The sequence below is a fragment of the Hyperolius riggenbachi genome, chromosome 2, assembly GCF_040937935.1.
Source record: "Hyperolius riggenbachi isolate aHypRig1 chromosome 2, aHypRig1.pri, whole genome shotgun sequence".
Lineage (NCBI taxonomy): Eukaryota > Metazoa > Chordata > Amphibia > Anura > Hyperoliidae > Hyperolius > Hyperolius riggenbachi.
Window position 1 is genome coordinate 527,396,658 of NC_090647.1, and position 23,298 is coordinate 527,419,955.

At 44.4% G+C, this 23,298-nt stretch overlaps 1 protein-coding gene across 12 annotated transcripts in view; it reads right to left on the reverse strand.

Moving 5' to 3' along the window:
- The window catches only part of TIAM1 (TIAM Rac1 associated GEF 1), a 497,838-nt gene that overhangs the window by 136,687 nt on the left and 337,853 nt on the right, over positions 1–23,298 (reverse strand). For all 12 annotated transcript variants that reach the window (XM_068270618.1, XM_068270623.1, XM_068270612.1 and 9 more), the window contains 3 exons: positions 14,039–14,263; positions 6,864–7,049; positions 1,713–1,859 (listed from right to left, as the gene is read on the reverse strand). In XM_068270618.1, coding sequence (XP_068126719.1) covers positions 1,713–1,859; positions 6,864–7,049; positions 14,039–14,263 — 558 coding nt within the window. The remainder of the gene's footprint in view (positions 1–1,712; positions 1,860–6,863; positions 7,050–14,038; positions 14,264–23,298) is intronic.

Sequence of the window (23,298 nt, forward strand, 5' to 3'; positions counted from 1 at the left end):
ACTTTTTGTTCTGAGTTTTTTAAAAAAAAAAAATATTACAAAAATATATTCAAAAACAACAATAAAAAAAGATTGCCTCAACCGATGTTTTAAAGATCGCATATTTATCAGGCAACGCTGTCCTGTTGGAGATTGAGCAGGAAGAGCATGCAAAGTAGTGGGGGCATTAATGTGGTATAAGTTCAATATCAGGGTGGCCACACACTATATACAATTTTATATATATTTTACAAAAAACATTTTTTAAATTGTAATATTTGAAAAATTATCTCAAACATGCTCAATTTTTACCCAATTATGTTAAGTAGCACCACCACCAAATGCCTTTGGGAGTGGCAGATATTTTTGAGTAAATTGAGTGGGGCGGGATAGATTATGATTTTATAGGTCAAGAAATTCACAATATATCCTACACCATTCCATTTTCGGAAAAAAGTGACCAAAAATATCCGCTAATAACAATCGATATACAGGTGGCCCCCTACTTACAAACTCTTTACGTTCCAGGAGTTTGTACGTTTAATTTCTTTGTAACATTGTGCAACAGTGGACATGTGAAACTACTGTGAGCAGAAACTAACTGAATCATCTGGCTTGCTTTACCTACTGCCTGCCTTGACGACCTATTACTTACTTCTACCTCTGTTTCACTGTTGGGAGATATATGAGGGAAGCCCAATGCTCTTTCAGCTCTCTCCCCACAGAGACCACTAGTGGCCGGAGGAAACATGAGGAGCCCTCTTCCTTTGACAAGACTTCTGGGGGCTACAGGCCCTCTTACTAGAATGCAAAGATAAACAAACTCCCATTTTAGTCTGATGATTTTAAAGCTGCTGTTTAATGGCGTAGCAACAGGGGATGCAGAGGTAGAGACCACATCGGCGTACCTACGAATCTGCCGCCGGGAGACTTGGGCACAGGATATAGCCAGTATATGGCTTCTCCTGCACAAGTCCCAGCGGCGTTAATTACTTCTTCCCCTCCAGGTCCACGTGGACGGTAGGGAATTATGTAATTCGGCTTTCATCTATTTCTGGTGGCCGAATTGCACTGTTTTAAAAGTAACTTAAGCTCCGTCTTCTGGCGACGCTGAAGTTACTTACTGTACGCCGCTGTAGCCATAATTCCTATTACGACCTATGGTGGCCCCCGCTGTGCCTAAATCTCCTGCGCGGTTTTAACAGGGCCCCAGGACTCCTTCATCCATCTTATTAGCTTTTTACTGGTGCTGTGCTGGTAATGAACACCTCTCTCTGTGCATTGAATAGTAGTAATCCGTAAACTCCCTGCACACTGCATGTGATTCCGATTTTTAATCAGTTTTTACACAAAACAGATTTTTAATCGTTACTGCATGCTGCATTTTTTCCTCCGTTTTTCTGTTGATTGAATTCAAGGAAAATCGGAATTGCAAATAGGAATCGGAAAACGGATTTGCAGTGTGCAGGGAGCCTTAAACTGTTTCCTTAGTCTTATTACGCCTCTCTGACACTGCAGCTGTCCTTGGTAGGTTTTCGGGCTTCATATCAAAAGACTGTATGGGGCCCCATGTAAAACGCACACTGGGTCTCCAAGCTCCTTAGCTACGCCACTGCTGCTGTTCTGATCATTTTAAGACGTTATTCTTGAAAATACAATGCAGTTCCACTGAATTCAGCTGACATCATGATGCATGAAATCTATAGACCTTGTTCTGAAATTCATCAACACACCTGATTGAGGCTTGGCCTCCCCTGTTTCTTCTTAGAAGATGTGTCGAGACCCCAGAGAGAAGAAAACCGGCTCCTCCTCTTGCTGGCGGATCTGGACATTGCTTGTGTGCGCCTCCTCACCCCAGACTCTCCAGTGCGAGCTGCCACCTGCAGAGAATCGATATAAACACACACTGTCAAACGGGAAAACAACAGATCAGATGTCCCCCTGCTGTCATTGTGCACCACAGGGTGTGAGGAGTAGGTTGGAGGAATTCAGACAACTGTGTTCAATAAAGTTTTACTGCCATCTCAGTAGGAAATGGAGCTACTGGAGCCAGTCAGCCAGGATATGAAGCTACTGGTGGCAGCCAACCAGTGTATCGAGAGCGTGGAGAGAGGACCGGGAAGGCTCTATGGGACCAATAACTTTTCCTCTACATTGATAATTAACTTTTTTTTCAGCGTCACTTAAAATTTGCATTAAAGTGAACTTGAACTGAGTAAAATTACTGCATATACTCGCATACAAGCCAGGGCTGTGGAGTTGGTACAAAAATCTTCCGACTCCAACTCCTCAGTTTGTGAAACCACGACTCAGACTCCAACTGCGGGTACCGAAAATGGCCTCGACTCTGACTCCTCGACTCCGACTCCTTAGTCTAATACTTAACAGGACTGTGGATTTTGTACAAAAATCATCTGACTCCTCAGTTTATGAAATCAACGACTCCGACTCCGACTCCGGGTACCCAAAATTGCCCTGACTCCGACTCCACAGCCCTGGTATAAGCGAGGTACCCACTTTTCCTTCAGAAACCGGGGAAAAGTGATTGATTTGCGTATAAGCCCCCTAATCCAGTATTGCCCCCTCCACAGTAGCCAGATGCTCCCCCAGTACAAGGCATCCCCTCCCCATAGCCAGATGTGCCAAAAGGATGATACAGCTGTGTCTCAAGAAGAGACTAGATGGTGTCATAGATATGAGAGCGATTTCCACACAGGAAGAAACCCCGATCATTACACTGCTGACACGTTGCTTGCACGCTCTACTCCACAAGCCAGGAGACACAGTTATGCCTTGAGCAGCGCATTCTGCACACCATGTTGCGGGGGATGGGGGGCACAGACACAGCAGGGAGCCAGCTGTTAAGAGCAGGATCACTAGTGCACAATCCTTACGCTCATCTGCCACTAATAAAACCTGCTCCACCATACGTTTTGCTCCACTGACTCGCATATAAGCCAAGGGCGTAACGTTCCAGCACATTTTTTATGCTGAAAAATTAGGCTTATACTTGAGTATATACAGTATTTAAAATAAACTCATGCTGTACCTGCAAATGAATATTACATACTTCCCTCCGCATCAGTTCCTCTCAGAAGCTCACCATTTTCTTCTTACAACGATTCCTTCCAGTTCTGGCAAGATTTTGTCAGAACTGAAATATATCAGTTGCTGTTAGTTATAACTGAAAGGACAACTAATGTGCAAGGTAATTCCCATTTTCCCTATGGCTCAAGAGGACAATATTAGTGTTTAACAGTGTGCTGGCCAGGAAGCGGTTATGGGGTAATGGCCATTTTTAAAATGGAGGACGGTGAATTCCATTGATCACAGTGGACAAACGGGACGTGGGAGAGGAGAAAAACATTGATGAGTAGACTGCACAAGAGGTAAGTATGATTTATGTATGTTTATTTTGACTTTTCATTTTCAGTTCAGGTTTGCTTTAAATGCAATAATTCTAATTTAAACCATTATCTCCTCAAATATTCCTCTGACTGGATACTGGTACAAAGCACAGCCATTTTCACTGGACTACTGTACAGCTCTAACTCGATTCGCTCACCATCTATTTTAAACACAGAACATAGTTTTAATAAACATGGAGTTAGAAAGTGACAGTTGGTGATTGAACAGAAACCATCTGCTTGGCAGTTATGATGCAATGCTGACAGTTCTCATTTCACCCACTGATAAACCTGTTATCATGGTGTGTTGACAGAATGTTTTAACCTTGTTCCTTATTATGGCCACTCCGTTAAGCTTGGTATTTTTATGACAGAGCCTCATAAAAGGTGCACAGGAGCTATTCGGGGGAAACCTGCGGTGTGACCCGGCTCCCACCTGCAAGCTGCTCTTTTATGACGTTGTATTGCTGCAGCAAGCGGCACACGGTACAATGAAACAGTCACAGCCACCCACCAGAAGCCCCATTATAAAGAGTGCCCTTGTGTGATATGTGAATGCATTTCCACGCTAACTATAGAACGTGCTGTTCCCCAACGTGCACGACACAGAAGGTGCTGAATATTAAGTGCGCCCTGCACGTGTGTGCGATGTGTTAACCTGCAGTACAGGCTGGTTAGGCTGAAGATGGTGAGGACGGCGGGTAGCGCAGGAATCCAGGATAATGACTTATATGTGTACGGAAGAGAAGGCAGATTGCCCGTGGGAGTAAAGCTGGCGATATCGGTGTCGTGTTCTCTAACACCTGCTTCTCCTGGCAAATGCTTCTCACTACTGCCGTACTGGAGGAACTGGGTGATCTGTGCTAGCTTGTGTCCCTATTAGTTGGCACTCATGCCTTCTGGTGATCCCCGCTCCTCACCATTATGTGACCCTCCTAAGGCCGTAATAGAAAGTATGGGGTTCCCATATCGAAATCTGGATGGGGCACGAGACGCAGGCACACTAGTACAAATGGTTGTCTACTCTACACATACCGCATGGATAGGGTCAAGGAGATGCTAATAATCAGAGATGATGCAAATGTTATACAAGTTGGTACTGATCTGCTGCATTTGACTGGTCTATTTTTCAATCTGCATGAACTTGCACCAACATGCACAGATTTATCTCCACACCCCGGACCTCTCCACCACCACGAACAAGATCTCCTCCTGATTCTCAGCTATTTCCTCCTGGATGTCTGCCAGGTTCCTGAAGCTAAACCTGAACAAAACAGAAGTTGTGGTTTTTCCACCCTGTACAGCAATACCCCTCCAAGGTATACTTAGCATGGTCAAGAACATGACCAAAACCTTGCAAGCCAGCTGTCACCCTGGACTCTACTCTCTCCCTAACCACTGCATCCAAAACGGTACCAAATCTGCAACTTCCACCTCCGCAACACCTACAAAACCTGTCCATTCCATATCCCGCCTCGACTACTGCAATGCCTGTCAGGCATCTCTCTGAACCATTTCGCCCGCCCACAGCCCATCGTGAATGAGACAGTCACTCTTCCCATCGCTCGGCCTCCACATCCTTCCACTGGCTTCCCAATCAGCTTCAAGATCATGCGTCTGGCCTACAAATTCTGTACACAAGACCTGTCCGACCTGCAGCTTTAAACTCTTCCACAGATACACACTTGGCTGCCCTCTCAGATCCTCCAACTTCCTATGCCTGACCGCCAAGCCCATCACCACTTCCATGTTCGACTCCAGCACTTCTCTAGAGCTGCACACACACTCTCTGGGAATCACTTCAACTTTCCATCAGGTTCACACCAACTTTAACCACCTTCAAGCAAGCACCTTTTAATTGGTCCCATAACTAGTGTGTCCCTACCTCCTCCCCTTAGATTGTAAGCCTGTAGCAGAGTCCTCTCCTATTTCTATAGAATAGGAGGAACAAACATAAGAATCCAAAGTACATTCACTCAGTTTACCCATCCACTATGTACATTTTGTAAGATAACACAATCAAGATTGTATCATTAGTGGGCACCTTTACTCTGATGGATGTTAACTAACGACCGCGTCACGCTGATTGCCGTGAACATGACGGCAGCCCCAGGACCGCCCAACGCCAATTAGCGTCCTGGGTCTGGGTTTTGCAGGAGATCGTATGTGCCGATGCGTGCTCATCTCCACTTGAATGACAGAGTGGAGCTCCGTCATATCTCCCATCGGCGATCACCACTAGGAGACTCTTAGATAGCGAAGCCGCCGTCTATTTACAGTGTACAGCACTGCGAGCTAAGGCGCCGATGTACTGGGGAAAGCCGTGTGACACGGCTGTACTCTCTGGAGGCACAAAGGCGATCAGCTGGTGGGGGGAGGGAAGAAATCGCTTGTGTGCTGAGTTGTACGGCCCTGTAGCGAGGCCTTAAAGCTGCAGTGGCCTAAATTGTAAAAAATAGCCTGGTCACTAGGGGGGGTTTAAGCCCACGGTCCTCAAGAGGTTAATAAAAAAAAATACTTAGGTACCTCAGAAAAACAAAAATAATAGGACTCAAAACAGTAAAATCTGCCAATAACCAGCTGGATAGTGTACTGGTTAAGGGCTCGGCTTCTGAAACAGGCGACTTGGGTACAAATCTCTGTTCAGTAAGCCAGCACCTATTCAGTTAGGTGTCCTTGGGCTAGACTCCCTACTGCCTATAGAGCGTGCCCCTAGTGGCTGCAGCTCAAGCGCTTTGCGTTCGACAGGAGAAAAGTGCAGTGTAAATGTTTTGTCTTGTCTAAACCTGACAGATTAGACTCCTATGTGTGCGGTGACAGCCATATACAGTATACAGTACAATGTGACAGCCATAATTACGGTTTATATACACAGTCATACTTCATTATTGCATCTTACGGATGTCTCTCTTTATGACACACAGAGAGGGTAAAACAAAAGGCTGTCTTTTCTGTGGGCAGTGACTAATAATGACAGACCAAGCCCCAGTCCCTCCCAATCTTTACCATGTGACCTACATGTGCCAAGGCTCCAAACAGGAAGAGGAAATTCCGAACCAATGACTTTTATTCATGGCACATATTAGTGTAACTGGCAAGGGCGTTGGTATAAATCATAGGCCCACTCAGTAATACTTTTATAAGGCCCCCCCAATGGGCACACCCTTTCCCTTGCCTGCCCTTTGTGGCCCTCACAGCCTGGGGGCCCTTCATAACCAGGGCCATAAAACAAGCGGACATCATAATCTTCACACCCATGACAAGTGTAGCCACAAAAACACCTGATCTGAAGGATGGACCCCTTTATCAGTGGAAGTAAAGTAGTAGTTGGGGCTCCCCTTAAAGCTCAGGACCCCACCCGCAGGGGCCGCTACCCTGCAGTTATGCCCCTGGTAATTGTGAATGGTAATGGGCTGATATGATTGATGTGAAAAGTGAATGTAGCAAATGCTAAGCATCAATAAAAGCAGGAGTTACCAGGGCATGAAACGAAGACACAGAGAAGATGCCCAGGCGGCCCATGGCAACTTTAGTGGGTCGGCTTGCGAAGGCCAGTAAACGCTTTGGGTTTGGCAGTTCGCCCCCCTGCAGGCTGGAAAGATAGCAGCGATACCGGAACAAATCCATCTGGAACTGCTCGAGGTTCTGCTCCCAGACGAAGATCTGCAGAAACGTGTGAACAAAAACATAGACATAAATAAAAGGTGTAAAAAAATAACAGGTGTTTAATAAGCACGATCATTCTTCATTCTGCCTTTTAATTGCTTGTGTATTAACGTATGTGTGCTGTCATGAGCTGCAGCAAAGGGATATCAGCAGCCAGTCCACACTAACGTCCACACAGCGGGTTTTTCTACCTATGACCATAGCTCTCAACTGTCCCTCTGTTGGAGGGACAGTCCCTTTTCGGGAGCCCTGTCCCGCTATCTCTCTTTCCTCCTCATTTGCATACCTCCCAACTTTTTGAGATGTGAAAGAGGGACACTTAAGCCACGTCCCTGCCACACCCCTGTTTACACCCCCATCACGCATACCATAAAGATTTCATGAGAAAAATATGTTCTATAATTCAAACCACGCTGGGCTTTCTATCCTGGTTCATCATCCTTCATATTAACACTTTAAAATTAGTTATATATCAATTTAAAGAATGGGAATAAAGTTTACAGTCAAACATTTTTTAGTAGAGAAATATATATATTTACATAGAAAGAGGGACAAAGTCCTGAAAGTGGGACACATGAGGAGGACAGAGGGACAGGGCTCCCAAAGAGGGACTGTCCCTCCAAAAGAGGAACAGTTGGGAGCTATGCATTTGTCCCTCTTTCAGTACTTTGTCCCTCTTTTTATGTATGTACATTTATGTATGTATATATATTTATCTACTAAAAAATGTGTTTGACTCTAAACTTTATTCCCATCCTTTAAATTGATATATTACTAACTGTAAAGTGTTAATATGAAGGAAAATGAACCAGGACAGAAAGGACCAGTGTGGTTTGAATTATAAAACATTTTTCTTATGAAATCTTTATGGTATGCGTCACTAAGGGTGTGTCAGGGGCGTAGTTAGGGGTGTGACAGGGGCATGTCCAGGGGTGTGGCAAGGGCATGGCTTAAAGGGACTTCGAGCAGTGCAGAAACTATGGAAAGATGCTTATCATTTTAAAGCTCTCTTTCTCCTCTTTCCAATGGTATATAAACCGCCACCCTACGTTTTCGCTATTTTCGCGATTGAAATTGCCGCGGCCGCGATTTCGATCGCAAAAATAGAGAAAACTAAAAGGCGTAGGGCAACGATTAAGGTGTCGCCAGAAAGAGGAGAAAAAGAGCTTTAAAATGATATCCATCTTTCCATAGTTACATTGTATTACACAGGGCGACTTTTTCTGCTGAATGGAGCTGCTGAATTTGAGAAAAAGTCGCCCTGTGTAATACAATGTAACTATGGAAAGATGGATATCATTTTAAAGCTCTCTTTCTCCTCTTTCTGGCGACACCTAAATCGTCACCCTACGCCTTTTATTTTTCTCTATTTTCACAATCGAAATCGCGGCTGCGGCAATTTCAATCGCGAAAATAGCGAAAACTAAACGGCGTAGGGCGGCGGTTTATATATCATTGGAAAGAGGAGAAAGAGAGCTTTAAAATGATATGCATCTTTCCATAGTTTCTGCACTGCTCGGAGTCCCTTTAAGCGCCCCTCTTTCTTATCTCAAAAAGTTGAGAGGTATGCATGTCTCTTTTTAGGGTCTGTTTCCACTGGCCGCATTGCTTCACCGCACGGCTCAATGGAATAATTCCTATGGTACCCGCATCCATAAATTTAGCCGCACCGCATCTTATCGCCACCAGAAATTCATGTAGATGGAAATGGTCTCATTGACAAGCAAGGACTGCAGTTTCAATGCGATGCGGGGTGGTGTGGTAAACGCACCGCGTGTGGTGGAGACCACCCCTTAGGGATAGTACTAAGCTGTGCAACGCACTGTGGCGTGACCGGAAGTACGTGCGGTTGTATGCGGTGATCGCACGGTGGCAATGCAGCTAGTGGAAACGACCCTTAGGGCTCTTTTCCACTATGAAATGTTTCAATTTTCACCATGCGATTGCGATACTATACTCATTATAGTACAGCTCAGTCGCATACAAAACGCAGCAGGACAACGATTGCGCTTTGACCAAAATCTCATTGCAATAGGATCACACTAATGGAAATTGCTGCTGCAGATTCCATTAGTTTAATCTACCTTGCGATCAGAATCAAATCGCATATCGCAAGGTAGTGGAAAAAGGGCCTTAAGAGATTTTTTTTACATGTATGTTATTCTCCTTTAACCTCCTTGGCGGTAATCCCGAGCTGAGCTCGGGGTATGCCGCCGGAGGTCGCCGCTCAGGCCCTGCTGGGCCGATTTGTATTCTGAAAAAAGCAGCACACGCAGCCGGCACTTTGCCAGCCGCGTGTGCTGCCCGATCGCCGCCGCTCCGCGGCGATCCGCCGCGTGCAGCGGCGAAAGAGGGTCCCCCCAGCCGCCCGAGCCCAGCGCAGCCGGAACAAACAGTTCCGGCCGGCGCTAGGGGCTGGATCGGGCGGCTCTGACGTCAGGACGTCGACTGACGTCCATGACGTCACTCCGCTCGTCGCCATGGCGACGAGGAAAGCGAAACAAGATAGGCCGCTCATTGCGGCCTATCTTGTTACTTTCGATTGCCGGAGGCGATCGAAAGTACGCTTCCGGAGCGCCCTCTAGTGGGCTTTCATGCAGCCAACTTTCAGTTGGCTGCATGAAATATTTTTTTTTTAATTTAAAAAAAAACCCATTTCAGCCTCCCTGGCAAAATAAATAAACCGCCAGGGAGGTTAAGATAGGTATGACGCACATTGTGGGCGGATCTTACCTGCCTATATAACCTGTCACAGTTCTTTTGTACTTTAGTTATGATTAAGGAGCCGTGTCCGCTCCGATATGAGTTAGCTTTTATGCTGTGTCCATTGATGTCGCAATAAAGATTGGCCTTTTAACCGGTTGTTGGTGCAGCAGAATAACTCTTTAAAATCAATGGGGTTTAAAAAAGTTTTTTTTGTTTCCTTTTAGGCCTCGTTCAGACTATACGCGTTGCTGTGCACATTTCGGCAGCACATGTAGTGTGTGACACGCAAGAACGGCAGGACATAGACAGCCCTTCTACTGTTCCCATCATATGCGCTGCGCAGCAACGCAATGCACGGATGCATGAATTTTTTGGTAATCGTGGCGCAGATCCATTCACTGTAGTGAATGGGATCTGCAGCGCAGCTCATAGTAGCACAGAAGGCGTGCGATCGTAGGCGTTGCGTTCCCATCGCACAGCCATCTGCGCTAAATGATGTGAACAAGGCCTCAAACTTTCACTGTAACATTATCTTGTACACTTATGTTGTTACCGATTGGTGAGCTTAGCTAGCTTTATACATCTCTCCGAGTCTGATGGAGGACCATGAGCCCAGTCAATCCCTGAATCATCATTACTGTGCTGATCATGTGATGCCCAGCATTACAGAGGAAGCTCCTGTCACTGCTTAAAGCGGTATCGTCACCATAAAAATCAAATTTCAACAGCAACTGGTCTGAGTGTATTAAGTGATAAAGATGCTAATCCTGCATTCAAAACGTCAAAACTTTTTCTGCTGTTATGGTTTGGAGTTATCACATACTTAATTAAGGAGCACTGGCCCTTTAGTAGTCGGTGCAAAAGAATTGCATGCTGGGGGTTCTTTTTATCTATAATGTATTCCTCCTATTTCCTTTATTTCCCTGCCAGCTGCTTATCTGAAACCTAATCCCCTACTCACTTGTGTTTACAAGCAAGGCTGAGGCGACTCAGCAATTGGAGGAGACAAGAAAAAAGTAAAGGGCAGAAATGACATCACGAGTTAAGGTGCATACACACATCAGACTATGGTCTTTGGAAACTGAAAGGTCACAGACCAATCTTACCACCCTTCATGTAGTATGAGAGCCATACTCTACACAGTCTATTCTATGGAGCTGAACTCCACATCAGAAAAAAATCTTTGCTGTACAGACACAAAAGATCAGTATCTGCAAAAGATCTGTTCCTGCCAAAAATCCATTCCTGCAAATTGCAATGATAGTCTATGATATCTGCAGATCATCATACACACATGATTTAACTGACATTCATCTGCAGATCAAGCAATCATCCGCAGATCTGAAAATCCATCCTGGTGGATCTGATCTGCAGATGAATGTCAGTTAAATCATGTGTGTATGATGATCTGCAGATCTCATAGACTATCATTGCAATTTGCAGGAATGGATTTTTGGCAGGAACAGATCTTTTGCAGATACTGATCTTTTGTGTCTGTACAGCATCTGTGTGTGCAGCATCTTGCAAAGATTTTATCTGATGGGGAGTGCAGCTCCATAGAATAGACTGTGTAGAGTATGGCTCTCATACTACATGAAGGGTGGTAAGATTGGTCTGTGATCTTTCATTTTCCAAAGACCATAGTCTGATGTGTGTATGAGCCTTTAGCCTTAACTGTGAGCAAAAGACATGGCCCCTACCACTAACAGAATTCTCTTCATTTACTATATAGCATTCACTGAAATCAAAATGTGGCCAGTATAATACATGTGTTATGTAAGTAGATCAAGTATTTATCTACTTATATATGTGTTTTTTCCCTGGCATAGTATGGCTAATCCTAGTGCTTTAAAGGACAACTGTAGTGAGAGGGATATGGAGGGTGCCATATTTAATTTCCTTTTAAGCAATACCAGTTACCTGGCAGCCCTGCTGAGCTATCTGCCTGCAGAATCACACCAGAAACTAGCATGCAGCTAATCTTGTCAGATCTGACAATAATGTCAGAAACACCTGATCTGCGGCATGCTTGTTCAGGGCCTATGGCTACAAGTATTAGAGGCAGAGGATAAGCAGGACTGCCAGGCAACTGGTATTGCTTAAAAGGAAATCAATATAGCAGCCTCTATCTACCCCTCACTACAGTTCTCCTTTAAAGCACATCTGAACTAAGAGGTATATGGAGGCTGACATATGCATTTGCTTTTAAGCTATGCACATTGCCTGTCTGTCCTGCTGATCCTCTGCCTCATATACTTTTAGCCATAGACCCTGAACAAGCATGCAAATTAGGTATTTCTGACAGGTCTAACTGGATTTGCCACATGCTTGTTTCATGAGTGATTCAGACACTACTAATGCATGAAAGATCAGCAGGACAGCCAGGCAACTGGTATTGTTTAATATGAAATAAGCATGGCAGCCTCCATATACCCCTCAGTCCAGGTGTCCTTTAAAACCCCTGATCTTCTTGTCGGCTAATACCCAATCTGTGAGCTTTTATCTCTTCCAATATACCTGGCCTATCTTCTTCCCTGTAGCCATCCAGCCAATCTCCAATAAAGAAAAGGTAAATAGTTGTGTTTGTTTTGAGGCTGACATTCATGGTATAGGCACCATACAGAAAGTATGACTAATCATTAGGTGTTGTCTATGAAAGCTCTGGGAGAAAAGCACTTGTCTGATGCGAGTTATTGTTGAGTGATCAGAATGAATGGGGAGTGCCTCTGGGCCGCACGGGGACATGACAGGAAGGCTTGGCTCAGGCACCTGCCAGGGACAAGTCAAGCAAGGTTCAACATAGCACCCAGCTAGACTGGACAGAACTGGTTCTCTGTGCATCTCTGACCCCACTAGAGAGGATCAACCAGTTGCAAGTATTTCTGACTCCCTGCCAATTTCCATGCAATTTGCAAACCGCTTAGAATTGGGAGAATCCAAATCGTCAGCAGCTGCATTTGATTTTTAGAATTTTGAACTGCACACAAACTGCAAAAAAATCTGAATCAAGTTAGCAGAAGAATGGTTGTCTATCACCACTGAGCTAGTTAAAGGGGCCCATACACCTAACGATTTTCCCGCCGATATACGGCCGATTCGATCACAGTGATCGAATCGGCTGTGAAATCGCCGCGCACACCGCTGACAGAACGATCGATGTCTGTCCGAAATCGATCGTTCCCATCGATCCATCCGTGCGGAAGATTTTTCTCGATCGCCGGCGGGTCGGGAGTGCGTCGATAGCGGCATTCAAATGCCCGACAACCGACGCAATACAGCGGGTATACATTACCTGTTCCGGCCGGCGCGAGTCCCCTGGTCTCTGCTGTCTTCTCCGCTCTGGTCTGGTCTCCGGCATGCTTCACTTTTTCCTGCCCGGCAGGAGGTTTAAACAGTAGAGGGCGCTCTAATGGTTCTACCCACTCACTGAGCCTGTTGTGTGACAGTCCTTGTGTGCGGATCTATCAGCCCTCCCTCTTCTCCAACACCCCCACCCCCCTTATGAGGCTCCCACACTGTTGCCCAAAGGCTAAAGTCCAGATCCCACCCAAGGGACAGACCTCATATGTGTGTCAATGGTCACAAACATTTTACTAGGTTCAAAAGCCTTTGTGGCTAAATAGGCTACATCCACACTTTATACTTTCCTCAGCAGCACAATCATTTCTATTCTAAGGGCTCTGCCTCTGACACAGGAGACCAGGATTTATATCTTGGCTCTTCCTGTTCAGTAAGCCAGCACCTATTCAGTGAGGAAACCTTGGGCAAGGCTCCCTAACACTGCTACTACCTATAGAGTGCGCTCTAGTGGCTGCCTTGCAAACGCTTTAAGTCCGCCAAGAGAAAAGTGCTATACAAATACTGGTATCATTACTACCGGTATTCTTCATTCTGGACAAAGATCTGTGTACAGGTGTCCCTTGACGTCACTGGCCTCCTCTTCAGTGATCTAGCATGACAGATCACTGCTCCTGGGCATTAATCCATCTACGGGAACCTCCTTTGATGTTCCTGCCATGGGGTGTTGCTCGTTTCTGTTCCACCTCCTTATAAAGCAGAAGACGCAGCTCCACAAGGAGCCAAGCAGGAGGCCTGTACAGAGATCCTACCCTACCACCCTTCAGCACTTCCCGCAGTTCTGTCTACTTGAGTACCTTTGACAATGGAAAAAGTCTTTGGTGTTTGAGTATCTGTAGACACCACCCACCAACCAACCACCACTGGAGAAGACAAGAATCTGAGCATAATGACTACAAATGGCCTAACGTAGCCTCAGGTACCTGATCTAGGATGGTTTTCTTCTTCTTTGTGTCCGTCACAGAAGAAAGCTGCATCTCCCCCATTTTCTTCATCTTCTCATCCATGTCTATCTTCTGCTCCAGCTTCTTGATTTCAGTCTTCAGCAGTTTCACGGTGTCCTCTTTGTGGTGCTGCCGGGCTACGGTGGTGGCACATGCGGAATGGATGGCAGTGATCCAGTTCTCCAGCTCCGTCTGGCTGGTGGTCTAAAAGAGGAAAACATCTTCCAATCAGAATGGTTACAGAAGAAAGAGGCAACTGTGCCAACTATCTTACACGGCAACTTTAAAACACTGAATATACTTGCAATGAAGTGCATGAACTGAGAATTATGTACAAAACAAAGGAGAACTAATTTGATTTTGCCAAAGTAGCCAATCAGATTTCAAGTGTCAGGAAAGAGAAATACATATCGAAAAAAAAAGTGTAAAGACAACCGCTCAATTTATCCAAAATCAGTTCTTAAAGTGGATCCGAGATGAACTTTTACACATTGCATAATTGTGTTCCTTTCCTATTGTTTATAGGGCATTCCTCAAGCCAAATACTTTTTTGTTTTTGTTTTAATGCTCTAATTCCCTATAAATGAAATAAGCCACTCCCAAAGGTTTTCAGAGAGCCAAGGCACTTTCAGACAGTAGCAAGGGCTCATGGGAGCTCAGTCTGGGCAGGAGGAGATGGAGGTATTACTAGCCAGAGATTTCAGAGGCAGAGGGGAGGAGGGAGGAGGAGGGGGATTAGTTTTCTTTGCTCAAGATGCAGATAAGCCTGCCTCTGTGTAATGTTTACAAACAACATGGCTGCTGTCATTGTATCACAGGAAGAAATATTCTTATTCTATTAAATCTGTTTGCAGCTAGATTTGCTGTGTAAACTATCTAAACTTTAGATAAGATATATAGACAAGTTACCTGTTATAGTTAGTTTTTCATCTCGGATTCGCTTTAAGAACTGAGTGCCCATTTCAACCATTCGGAATTCAGTTACTAACTTCTACAGTACACCTTGAAGAATAAAGCCAACATCTCGCTGCCCTTCAGAAGGGCAGTCAGGAGTAGGAAGAATCAATGAGATGCAAATAATTATGGATTATGCAAAGTTTGCATGCAAATGTGTGCAGCTTGAAAATGGACCAATCAGGTTACTGCTTTGGGGCCTTATTGTGGCTTGAACCAGTCCTGATATGAAGGCCTCAACCCATCCCTCTTAGCAGCTGCTTCTTTCTTCCATCTGCAGCACCCACTTGCAACCTTTCTTTTCAGTTTGCAGCCTGGTGTTCTGTATGCAGCAGCCCTCTCTTCCATGTCCTCCCTAGGCTGCAGCCTGTGTGGCCTCTACAGAAAACTGGTACGGATCATAAATCTCCTACTATTAAATATACTTCCTTCCTAAGTTTAAGTGGTGAGATGTGCCACACAAAATAATACTCCCTTGCACAGCCTGGAGGACTTGCAGCGTCTTCATGTGCCTTACAAACATCAAGGACGGTTCTGCTGGCTGGAGGCAGGATAGGTGCCAACAACCTGCAGGCTAGTGTGGAAGGAAGACAAGTTTACTCTCAGCATCCTGTGAATGGAAGTTTCTTAACGAGCCTGTAATGGTGCTTAAGTGTCCTAAGCAAATGTTTGGGCAAGGTGCGTTCCCGGCATGGACTCCGAGGAATGCTGCTGCATAGCTAGAAACGTAACCACCTAAGACTGTCCATGAGGTAAGAATTACGCAAACACCCATCTTCTAGATATTTTACCTCAGGATTCTGGAAAATGTGCCATGACAATATTGTATGAATATTACTGTGTTATAGGTGCAAACCAAGCACTAGAGAGCGCAGTTGGGAAATCAGAGGTAGGCCTGGGCTAAAGGAGAAGCTTATCACTATTTTCTAACAGCGCTCTCTAGTGGTGGATGGTCTGCTGTGGAAGAAAACTTTAACAGAGGACTGAGGCCTTGTTTACAATGCGTTCTGTTCGCGTTTTTTTTTTTTTTTTGAGGAGTCTTTTTTTCCCCGATTCCTGGCGCTTGGGTGGGCGATTAGTTTTTTTGTGCTTAACGGTTTTCTAAGTGTTTTTGTAATTCACTCCCTGACGCAAGTCAGGAAGTGAACTCTTTGACCCGGAAAAGAATAAATACAATATATTTATTCTTAACAACGCAAGCGCAAGCGCCTTAATGCGCGTTTTTGTACGCGTTCGCCAATTTTCCTATATCTTCCATTGAGGTGGAATCACCTGGAAAATGGAACACGCACCGCTTTCCTAGCCGCACCGCACACCACCACGCTGATATGAACCTTCTCATAGACTTGTATTGGCCACACGGTCGGGGGGCGTTTTGAAAAGCCGCAGGCAGGCGGAAAAAAGCCGAAAATGTCTGCAGTGTGAATGACCCCTTAGAGACTAAAGGCCAAGACTGATAGTTACGAATAGCTTAGTATTCCCATTGACATTTACTGCAGTTAAAAAACATGCCATTTCAGGAAAAAAAATTATTAAAAATACATGAAAATGTACTTTCACGGTTTCAGAAATAAACAAAAGATGCCCAATAATGCTTTTCATAAATTACACAACTGAATGTACTGTAGCTCACCACTAGGAATAATCAGGAATAATAAGATACAAATAATTTCTACTTGCATTTAAATATAATGTAAATGATATCAGCTTGAAATTGGACCAATCAGAAAAACTTCCTGTCAATTTTTATTGGTCCAAGTTCAAGCTGCATAACATTCAAATTAAATTTGAATGCAAGGAGACATTTTTTGTATCTCACTGATGATCCCTACAGACAACTTTGCAGCAATTGTGTTAGGTGTTCAAAGCCCCAATTGCCACCGTAACTATTCAAATCCACCCTTAAAGAGGAACTGTAACCAAAGATTGCACTTCATCCCAATCAGTAGCGAATACCCCCTTTCCCATGAGAAATCTTAATTTTTTCTCGAATAGATCATCAGGGTGGTCTGTATGGCTGATGTTGTGGTGAGACCCCTCCCACAGTGTGATGTCATGGCCTTGGTCTTCACTGTTTCCTGTTTGTGAACCTTGTTGCAATGTGGGAAACAACAGCTTTATCCAGCTGCCAAGCAACCAGTATCTCCCTCTGTGCACATGTATATCTATAAAAGACAACTTTACTTACGGTAACGTCTTTTCCGGTAGTCAGGAGGACAGCACCCCTGGATGAGACTTGTCTCCCTCCCCACCGTGGACAGGAACTGCAAAAGAACAAATTTGCATAAGCAACAGGCAGCCTGCTATATAAGCCACTTACTTTGCTGCTATACCTCAGTTAATATAAAAGATAATACGGACACTAAAATGCTTATACAAACCTCTGATGCTCCACCCAAAAAGGGCGGGTTGTAGGGGTGCTGTCCTCCTGACTACCGGAAAAGACGTTACCGTAAGTAAAGTTGTCTTTCCCGGATCGTCACTCGGACAGCACCCCTGGATGAGACGATATACTAGAGATCAGGTTTAGGGCGGGACCACTGCTTGCAGAACCTTCCTTCCAAAGGATAAATCTGTGCTTGCAGATACATTGAGTCGATAATGTTTTACAAAGGTGTTATGACTCGACCATGTTGCAGCTCTGCATATCTGCTCAATGGAGGCCCCTGCCCTCTCTGCCCATGAAGTAGAAATGCCTCTCGTAGAATGAGCTCTGACCGAGGATGTTAATGTCTTCCCCTGCACCTGGTATGCTGCTACAATTGCCTGTTTGATCCAGCGCGCTAAGGTTGTCTTGGAAGCTCTATTTCCTTTTGTCTTCCCAGCAAATAGGACAAACATTGCGTCTGACTTTCTCCAAGAATTAGACCTTTCCAAATACTGTAATAGACTCCTTCTTACATCCAGTATATGTAGTCTCTTCTCTTTATCATTTGTTGGATTTTCACAAAATGATGGGATATATATTTCTTGGTTCCTGTGGAAAGAAGAAACAACTTTCGGTAGAAATGCTGCGTCCAGACGTAATGTTACTCTATCCTCTGAAATAACACAGTACGGCTCTTTTATGGATAGCGCTTGTAGCTCTCCTATCCTTCTTGCTGTAGTAATAGCTATAAGAAATATGGTCTTTAATGTCAGGAATTTGTCCGATACCTGAGATAAAGGTTCAAATGGAGACTCACATAATCCCTGTAATACCACATTAAGATCCCAAGCAGGTATTCTTGATCTTACAGATGGCTTTAGTCTCTTTAACGCCTGAAAAAAACGGATAATATAGTCTTCCTGTGCTAATTTTCTTTCCAGAAACACACTTACTGCTGAAACCTGAACCTTCAGAGTACTAATACTGAGGCCCTTCTTATAGCCACACTGTAAGAATTCCAAAACTGATCTAAGTGATCTATTGTTGAAAGATCTGTTAGTGCACCAGTCATTAAAGACTCTCCATGCCTTCTGGTAAATTACTCTAGTTACCTTCTTTCTACTATTGAGCAATGTCTCTGCAAGACCATCTGAGAACCCCTTGGATTTCAGTATTACCCACTCAGGTTCCAGGCTGATAGGTGAAGTAGACTCAGATCTGGATGCAACACTGGGCCCTGCGATAACAAGTCCTGCATCAGCGGTAGGACTATTGGCTCTGATATCGCTAGAGATTGAAGTAATGTGAACCAAGGACGTTTGGGCCACAATGGGGCAATCAATATGACCCTTGCTTTGTCCTGAATGATCTTCTTCAATACTCTTGAAAGTAATGGAATTGGCGGAAAGGCATACATCATCATGTTGCCCCAACTTATCGAGAACGCATCCACTGCCCAAGGAGAATCCTCCTGATACAGGGCACAAAATCTTTGACATTTTGAGTTCTTTTTCCTGGCGAATAGATCCAGTTCTGGACATCCCCATTGAGAACTTATCATCTGAAAAGCCCTTGGGTTGAGTGACCATTCGTTCTGGTCTAACTTCTCCCTGCTTAGATAATCCGCCACCTGGTTTGATGTCCCCTTTAGATGACGTGCCTGTAACGATCTGACATTGTTCTCTGACCAAAACATAATTTTTGATGTTTGCTTCCATAACATCTGACTCTTCGTGCCTCCCTGTCTGTTTAAAAAGGCTACTACCGCTCTGTTGTCGGATTTTATCATCACATACGTTCCTGAGCCGGAAGAGCATCCAAATGTGCTCCCCAACCCCATAAACTGGCATCTGTTGTGATTATGCTTTGATCTGGGTACTTCCATAAACGGCCTGTCGAAAGATGAACTCGATGCTGCCACCAAAGCAGGGATACTTTTATGTTGTGAGGGATAGGGATCCTCTTGTCCAATACCGTAAGGCTCCTGTTCCATGATCTGAGTATCCATAACTGCAGAACCCTTGCGTGGAATTGTCCCCACTGTACTGCGGGAAATGAGGCTGTTAGAAGCCCGAGTATTGCCATTGCTCTTCTCAGTGATATTGTCTTTGCATTCTGAAAGGAAAAAATAGCGTTTAGAATTGCAGTAATTTTTCTATCAGGCATGAAGATCTTCTCTTTCCTAGTATCAATGTTAAAACCTAGAAATTCTATGACCTGGGATGGAACTAAGGAAGACTTCTCCCAATTAATGAGCCAACCCAACTGCTGAAGATAATCTAACGTAGATTCTGTCTGCAATCTTACCCCTTCTGCTGAAGGTCCCCAAATCAGAAAATCATCTAAATATCCGAGGATATTGACTCCCTTTAATCTAAGGTCAGCTAGAACTTCAGACATGACCTTGGTAAACAGCCAAGGGGCAGATGAGAGTCCAAAAGGAAGAGCAATAAACTGAAAATGTCTTACCTATTCCTCCATGTGGACTGCAAATCTTAGATACTGTTGAGATGACGGATGGATGGGTAGGTGAAGGTATGCATCCTTGAGATCTAGGGAGGCAAGAAAATCGTTTTTCTGCAAGAGATGAATCACAGATTTTATATTGTCCATCCTGAACTTTCTGTATTTTACATTTAGATTTAAGCTCTTCAGGTTCAGAATGAACCGGTAAGATCCCTGCGGCTTTTTCACCAGAAACACTGTAGAATAGAACCCTTTTTCTCTCTGACAACTTGGGACATATCTTATTACCCCCTTGTCTAGTAGGGATAGGACCTCGTTCTGTAATGCCTGACACCTTGTTTGGTCTTGTGGTTGGGGAGTAATGCAAAACCTCAGAGGAGGATGCTGATTGAATTCGATCCGGTATCCCTCTGATACAATCTTTAGCAGCCACTGACTTGTAAACCGAGGCTGCCATTCCTCTAAAAAATTTGCAACCCTCCCCCCCACTGGAATTCTGGCGTCATTGCTTATCCTGCCTTTTGGCCGGATTAAAGTTGGGTTTTGATTTCTGTGGTCTGTATGGAGCCCAACGCTTACCCTTGGAGGACTTGGAGTCCTGCTCTGACCTGTTAGGGGGACGAAATGGCCGCTTATACTGGAATGGTCTTTTCTTCTCTGGAAAATTTTTCTTTCTATCTGAAGTTCTATCTAGTGTATCATCCAACTTGGATCCAAACAGAAGCCCACCTTCACATGGTATTCCGCACAATTTAGATTTTGAGGCATTATCACCACTCCAAGTTTTAACCCATATGCCTCTTCTAGCCGAGTTAACCAAGGCAGTTGTTCTAGCCGTAAGCTTAACAGTGTCATCCGATGCATCCACCATATAATTGGAGGCATTTAAAACCTTAGGAAAGTCATTAAGAATTTCGTCTCGAGGAACCCCAGAAGCAATTTTATCTTGCATTTCTATTAGCCATGATCTTAATGATCTGCTCACTGCAGTGGAGGCTACTGCGGGTTTAAAAAGTCAAGGAAGAGGATTCCCATGCTCTACGCAGAAGGTTGTCCATCTTTTTGTCAATTGGGTCTTTCAGACTACCAAAGTCTTCAAATAATAAATCCGTTTTCTTTGACACCCTTGAAAAAGATGGGTCCAACCTAGGCGGAGGGCCCCAAAATCCCAGGTCCTCCGGAGAGAAAGGATAACGATTGGATAAGGATCTAGGCCCAATTGAGGTATAGCAGCAAAGTAAGTGGCTTATATAGCAGGCTGCCTGTTGCTTATGCAAATTTGTTCTTTTGCAGTTCCTGTCCACGGTGGGGAGGGAGACAAGTCTCATCCAGGGGTGCTGTCCGAGTGACGATCCGGGAAAAGAACAACCCTTTAGTCTATCCCATTGTTAGGGGGTGTGGTTATAGATTATGGGAGTTGATGCTGTCCATTTTTTCTTCATGTCTGCCGGTAGAAAAGTTGACGACGTGCAGGCTGATTGTGGATCAAACAATATGAAAACAATTACATGGTGATTATTATTAATTTATTGATCTATTTCTTAAAGGACATCCGAGGTGTAGAACTGTTGAAAAAAACCATTGCATCTATCCTCCTCTTCCTCCTAAAAAATACTTTTTTTTAGATATCCCACAGTTTTATTTTAGATTTACATCTAGTTTTTAAGTTTTTCTAGTTTCATTGTCTCTGCTCACTGACACCTTCTTTGAAGTATGCTAGAGCTCAAATCTATGAATTATTGACCCTTTTTATCGCTTTCTTGCTTTCAGAAGCCATTTACTGTCAGGAAAGTGTTTTATAGCTGTAATTACTCATCAGTGAGGGTTATGCTATAGTCTGACCCAGTCCCGGGCCGGACAGAAACTGTCACTTGCATAGCATAACTGATTTTTTTTAACTCTATCAGGCAGAGAAAGAAAAAAAGGAACACAGCATAGTTATTTATGTGCTTGGTACTACACATACACATGTCTATCTCATCATGTCATATGTCACCTCGGTTGACCTTTAATTTCCCACTTTGCATTGTATTCATTTACCGTATTTTGTTCTTCTTTTGGCTCAAGTTCCTCTTCAAGTATGATGAACTTAGAGAGTCTGAAGTGAGACTAAATAGTTATTTTTACCTGCTAGTTTGCTTAAGTAGTATAAGAGGTGAAACTCAACATTCCAGCGCCAAAACAAGGGGTTTATACCCCTCAAATCTGGGGAGGAAATCTGAAAGAGGGAGAGCTTAGCGCTGTAGCTCTGCATCTAATAAGGTCAATCCCCGCCTCTCTCCACCCCTTTCAATCTTCCTTCACAGAGAGGGGCCTGGAGAGGCGGAGATTTGCGGGCAGATTGACTTCAGTAGAGGCAGAGCTACAGCACAAAGCTCTGCCTCCCCGGGCAGCAAAATCCACAACTTTGAAAGTCATGGATGTTTGCCCCGGGATTTGGGCGGTCTAAACCCTTCGTTTTGCCGTGGGAATGCGGCATTTCACCTCTTCTTATACTTCTAAAGCAAACTAGCAGGTAAAAATAACTATTTATTCTTGCTTCAGCGTCTCTTTAAGGGGGCAATCTTTAGTTGCCGGTTTTGGAAAACGGAAGTGGTCATATGTAAATAGATCACTATAAATAGGCTCATGGTTCGGATGCGACACAGGGGAAGGGTTCAAACTTTTCCCCCCTAGCTGTACAAATGTATTTTTTCTCTAATCCAGTTCAGGTTTTCTGGCCCGCTGATACTCCCCGCTGTCCTCTAGCCTTTCGAAATCATTACCACCCCCCCACCGCTGTAGCTATATTTCGAAGAATCAACATGTCTTTATCAGGAATACACAACGCTACTGGGTACGTCTCATCAGTTCTTTAGGTCAAGCAGCCAATCACAGGAACACTGTGAAAACGGAAAAAAAAAACATCATGCTAAGCGCAGATAAAAGATCACCTAGAGAAGTAATGCCAGGCCGAAAGCACTTGGAAAACAAACTAGCTTTGACAGTTGCCATAGCAACTCTGAAACCTCGGTACACGATGAGTCGCTCCCTCACCGTCACTTCAACTCAGATCTTCATTTCAAAGCGGTCTTATCCTTATGGCAGCCTTCTTAAAAAACCAAGCCTGGGGGATCTGCTTCTCCCCATCCAGCATCTCCTCATGGCATGGGAGAATAGTGTCACACTTGGCAGTTTTGTACTGTAGAAAGCTGTTGTCTGCTCACAGATACACATAAGCCATGAACTTGTTGGCTGGCACATTTCTCAGAAGGAAGGCGGGCTGTGAGTAAATACTATAATACAATGTGGTACAGTTACCCAACGTCAAATACCAACAAGTCTCTAAAGCAGCCTTTCTCGCTACTAAGTATATGGAGGAGGGGGCTCACTGATACTGGGGGCACATCTGACTATACTGGTGAGGGGGTGGCCTTATACCGGGAGCACATCTGACCATACTGAGGAGGGG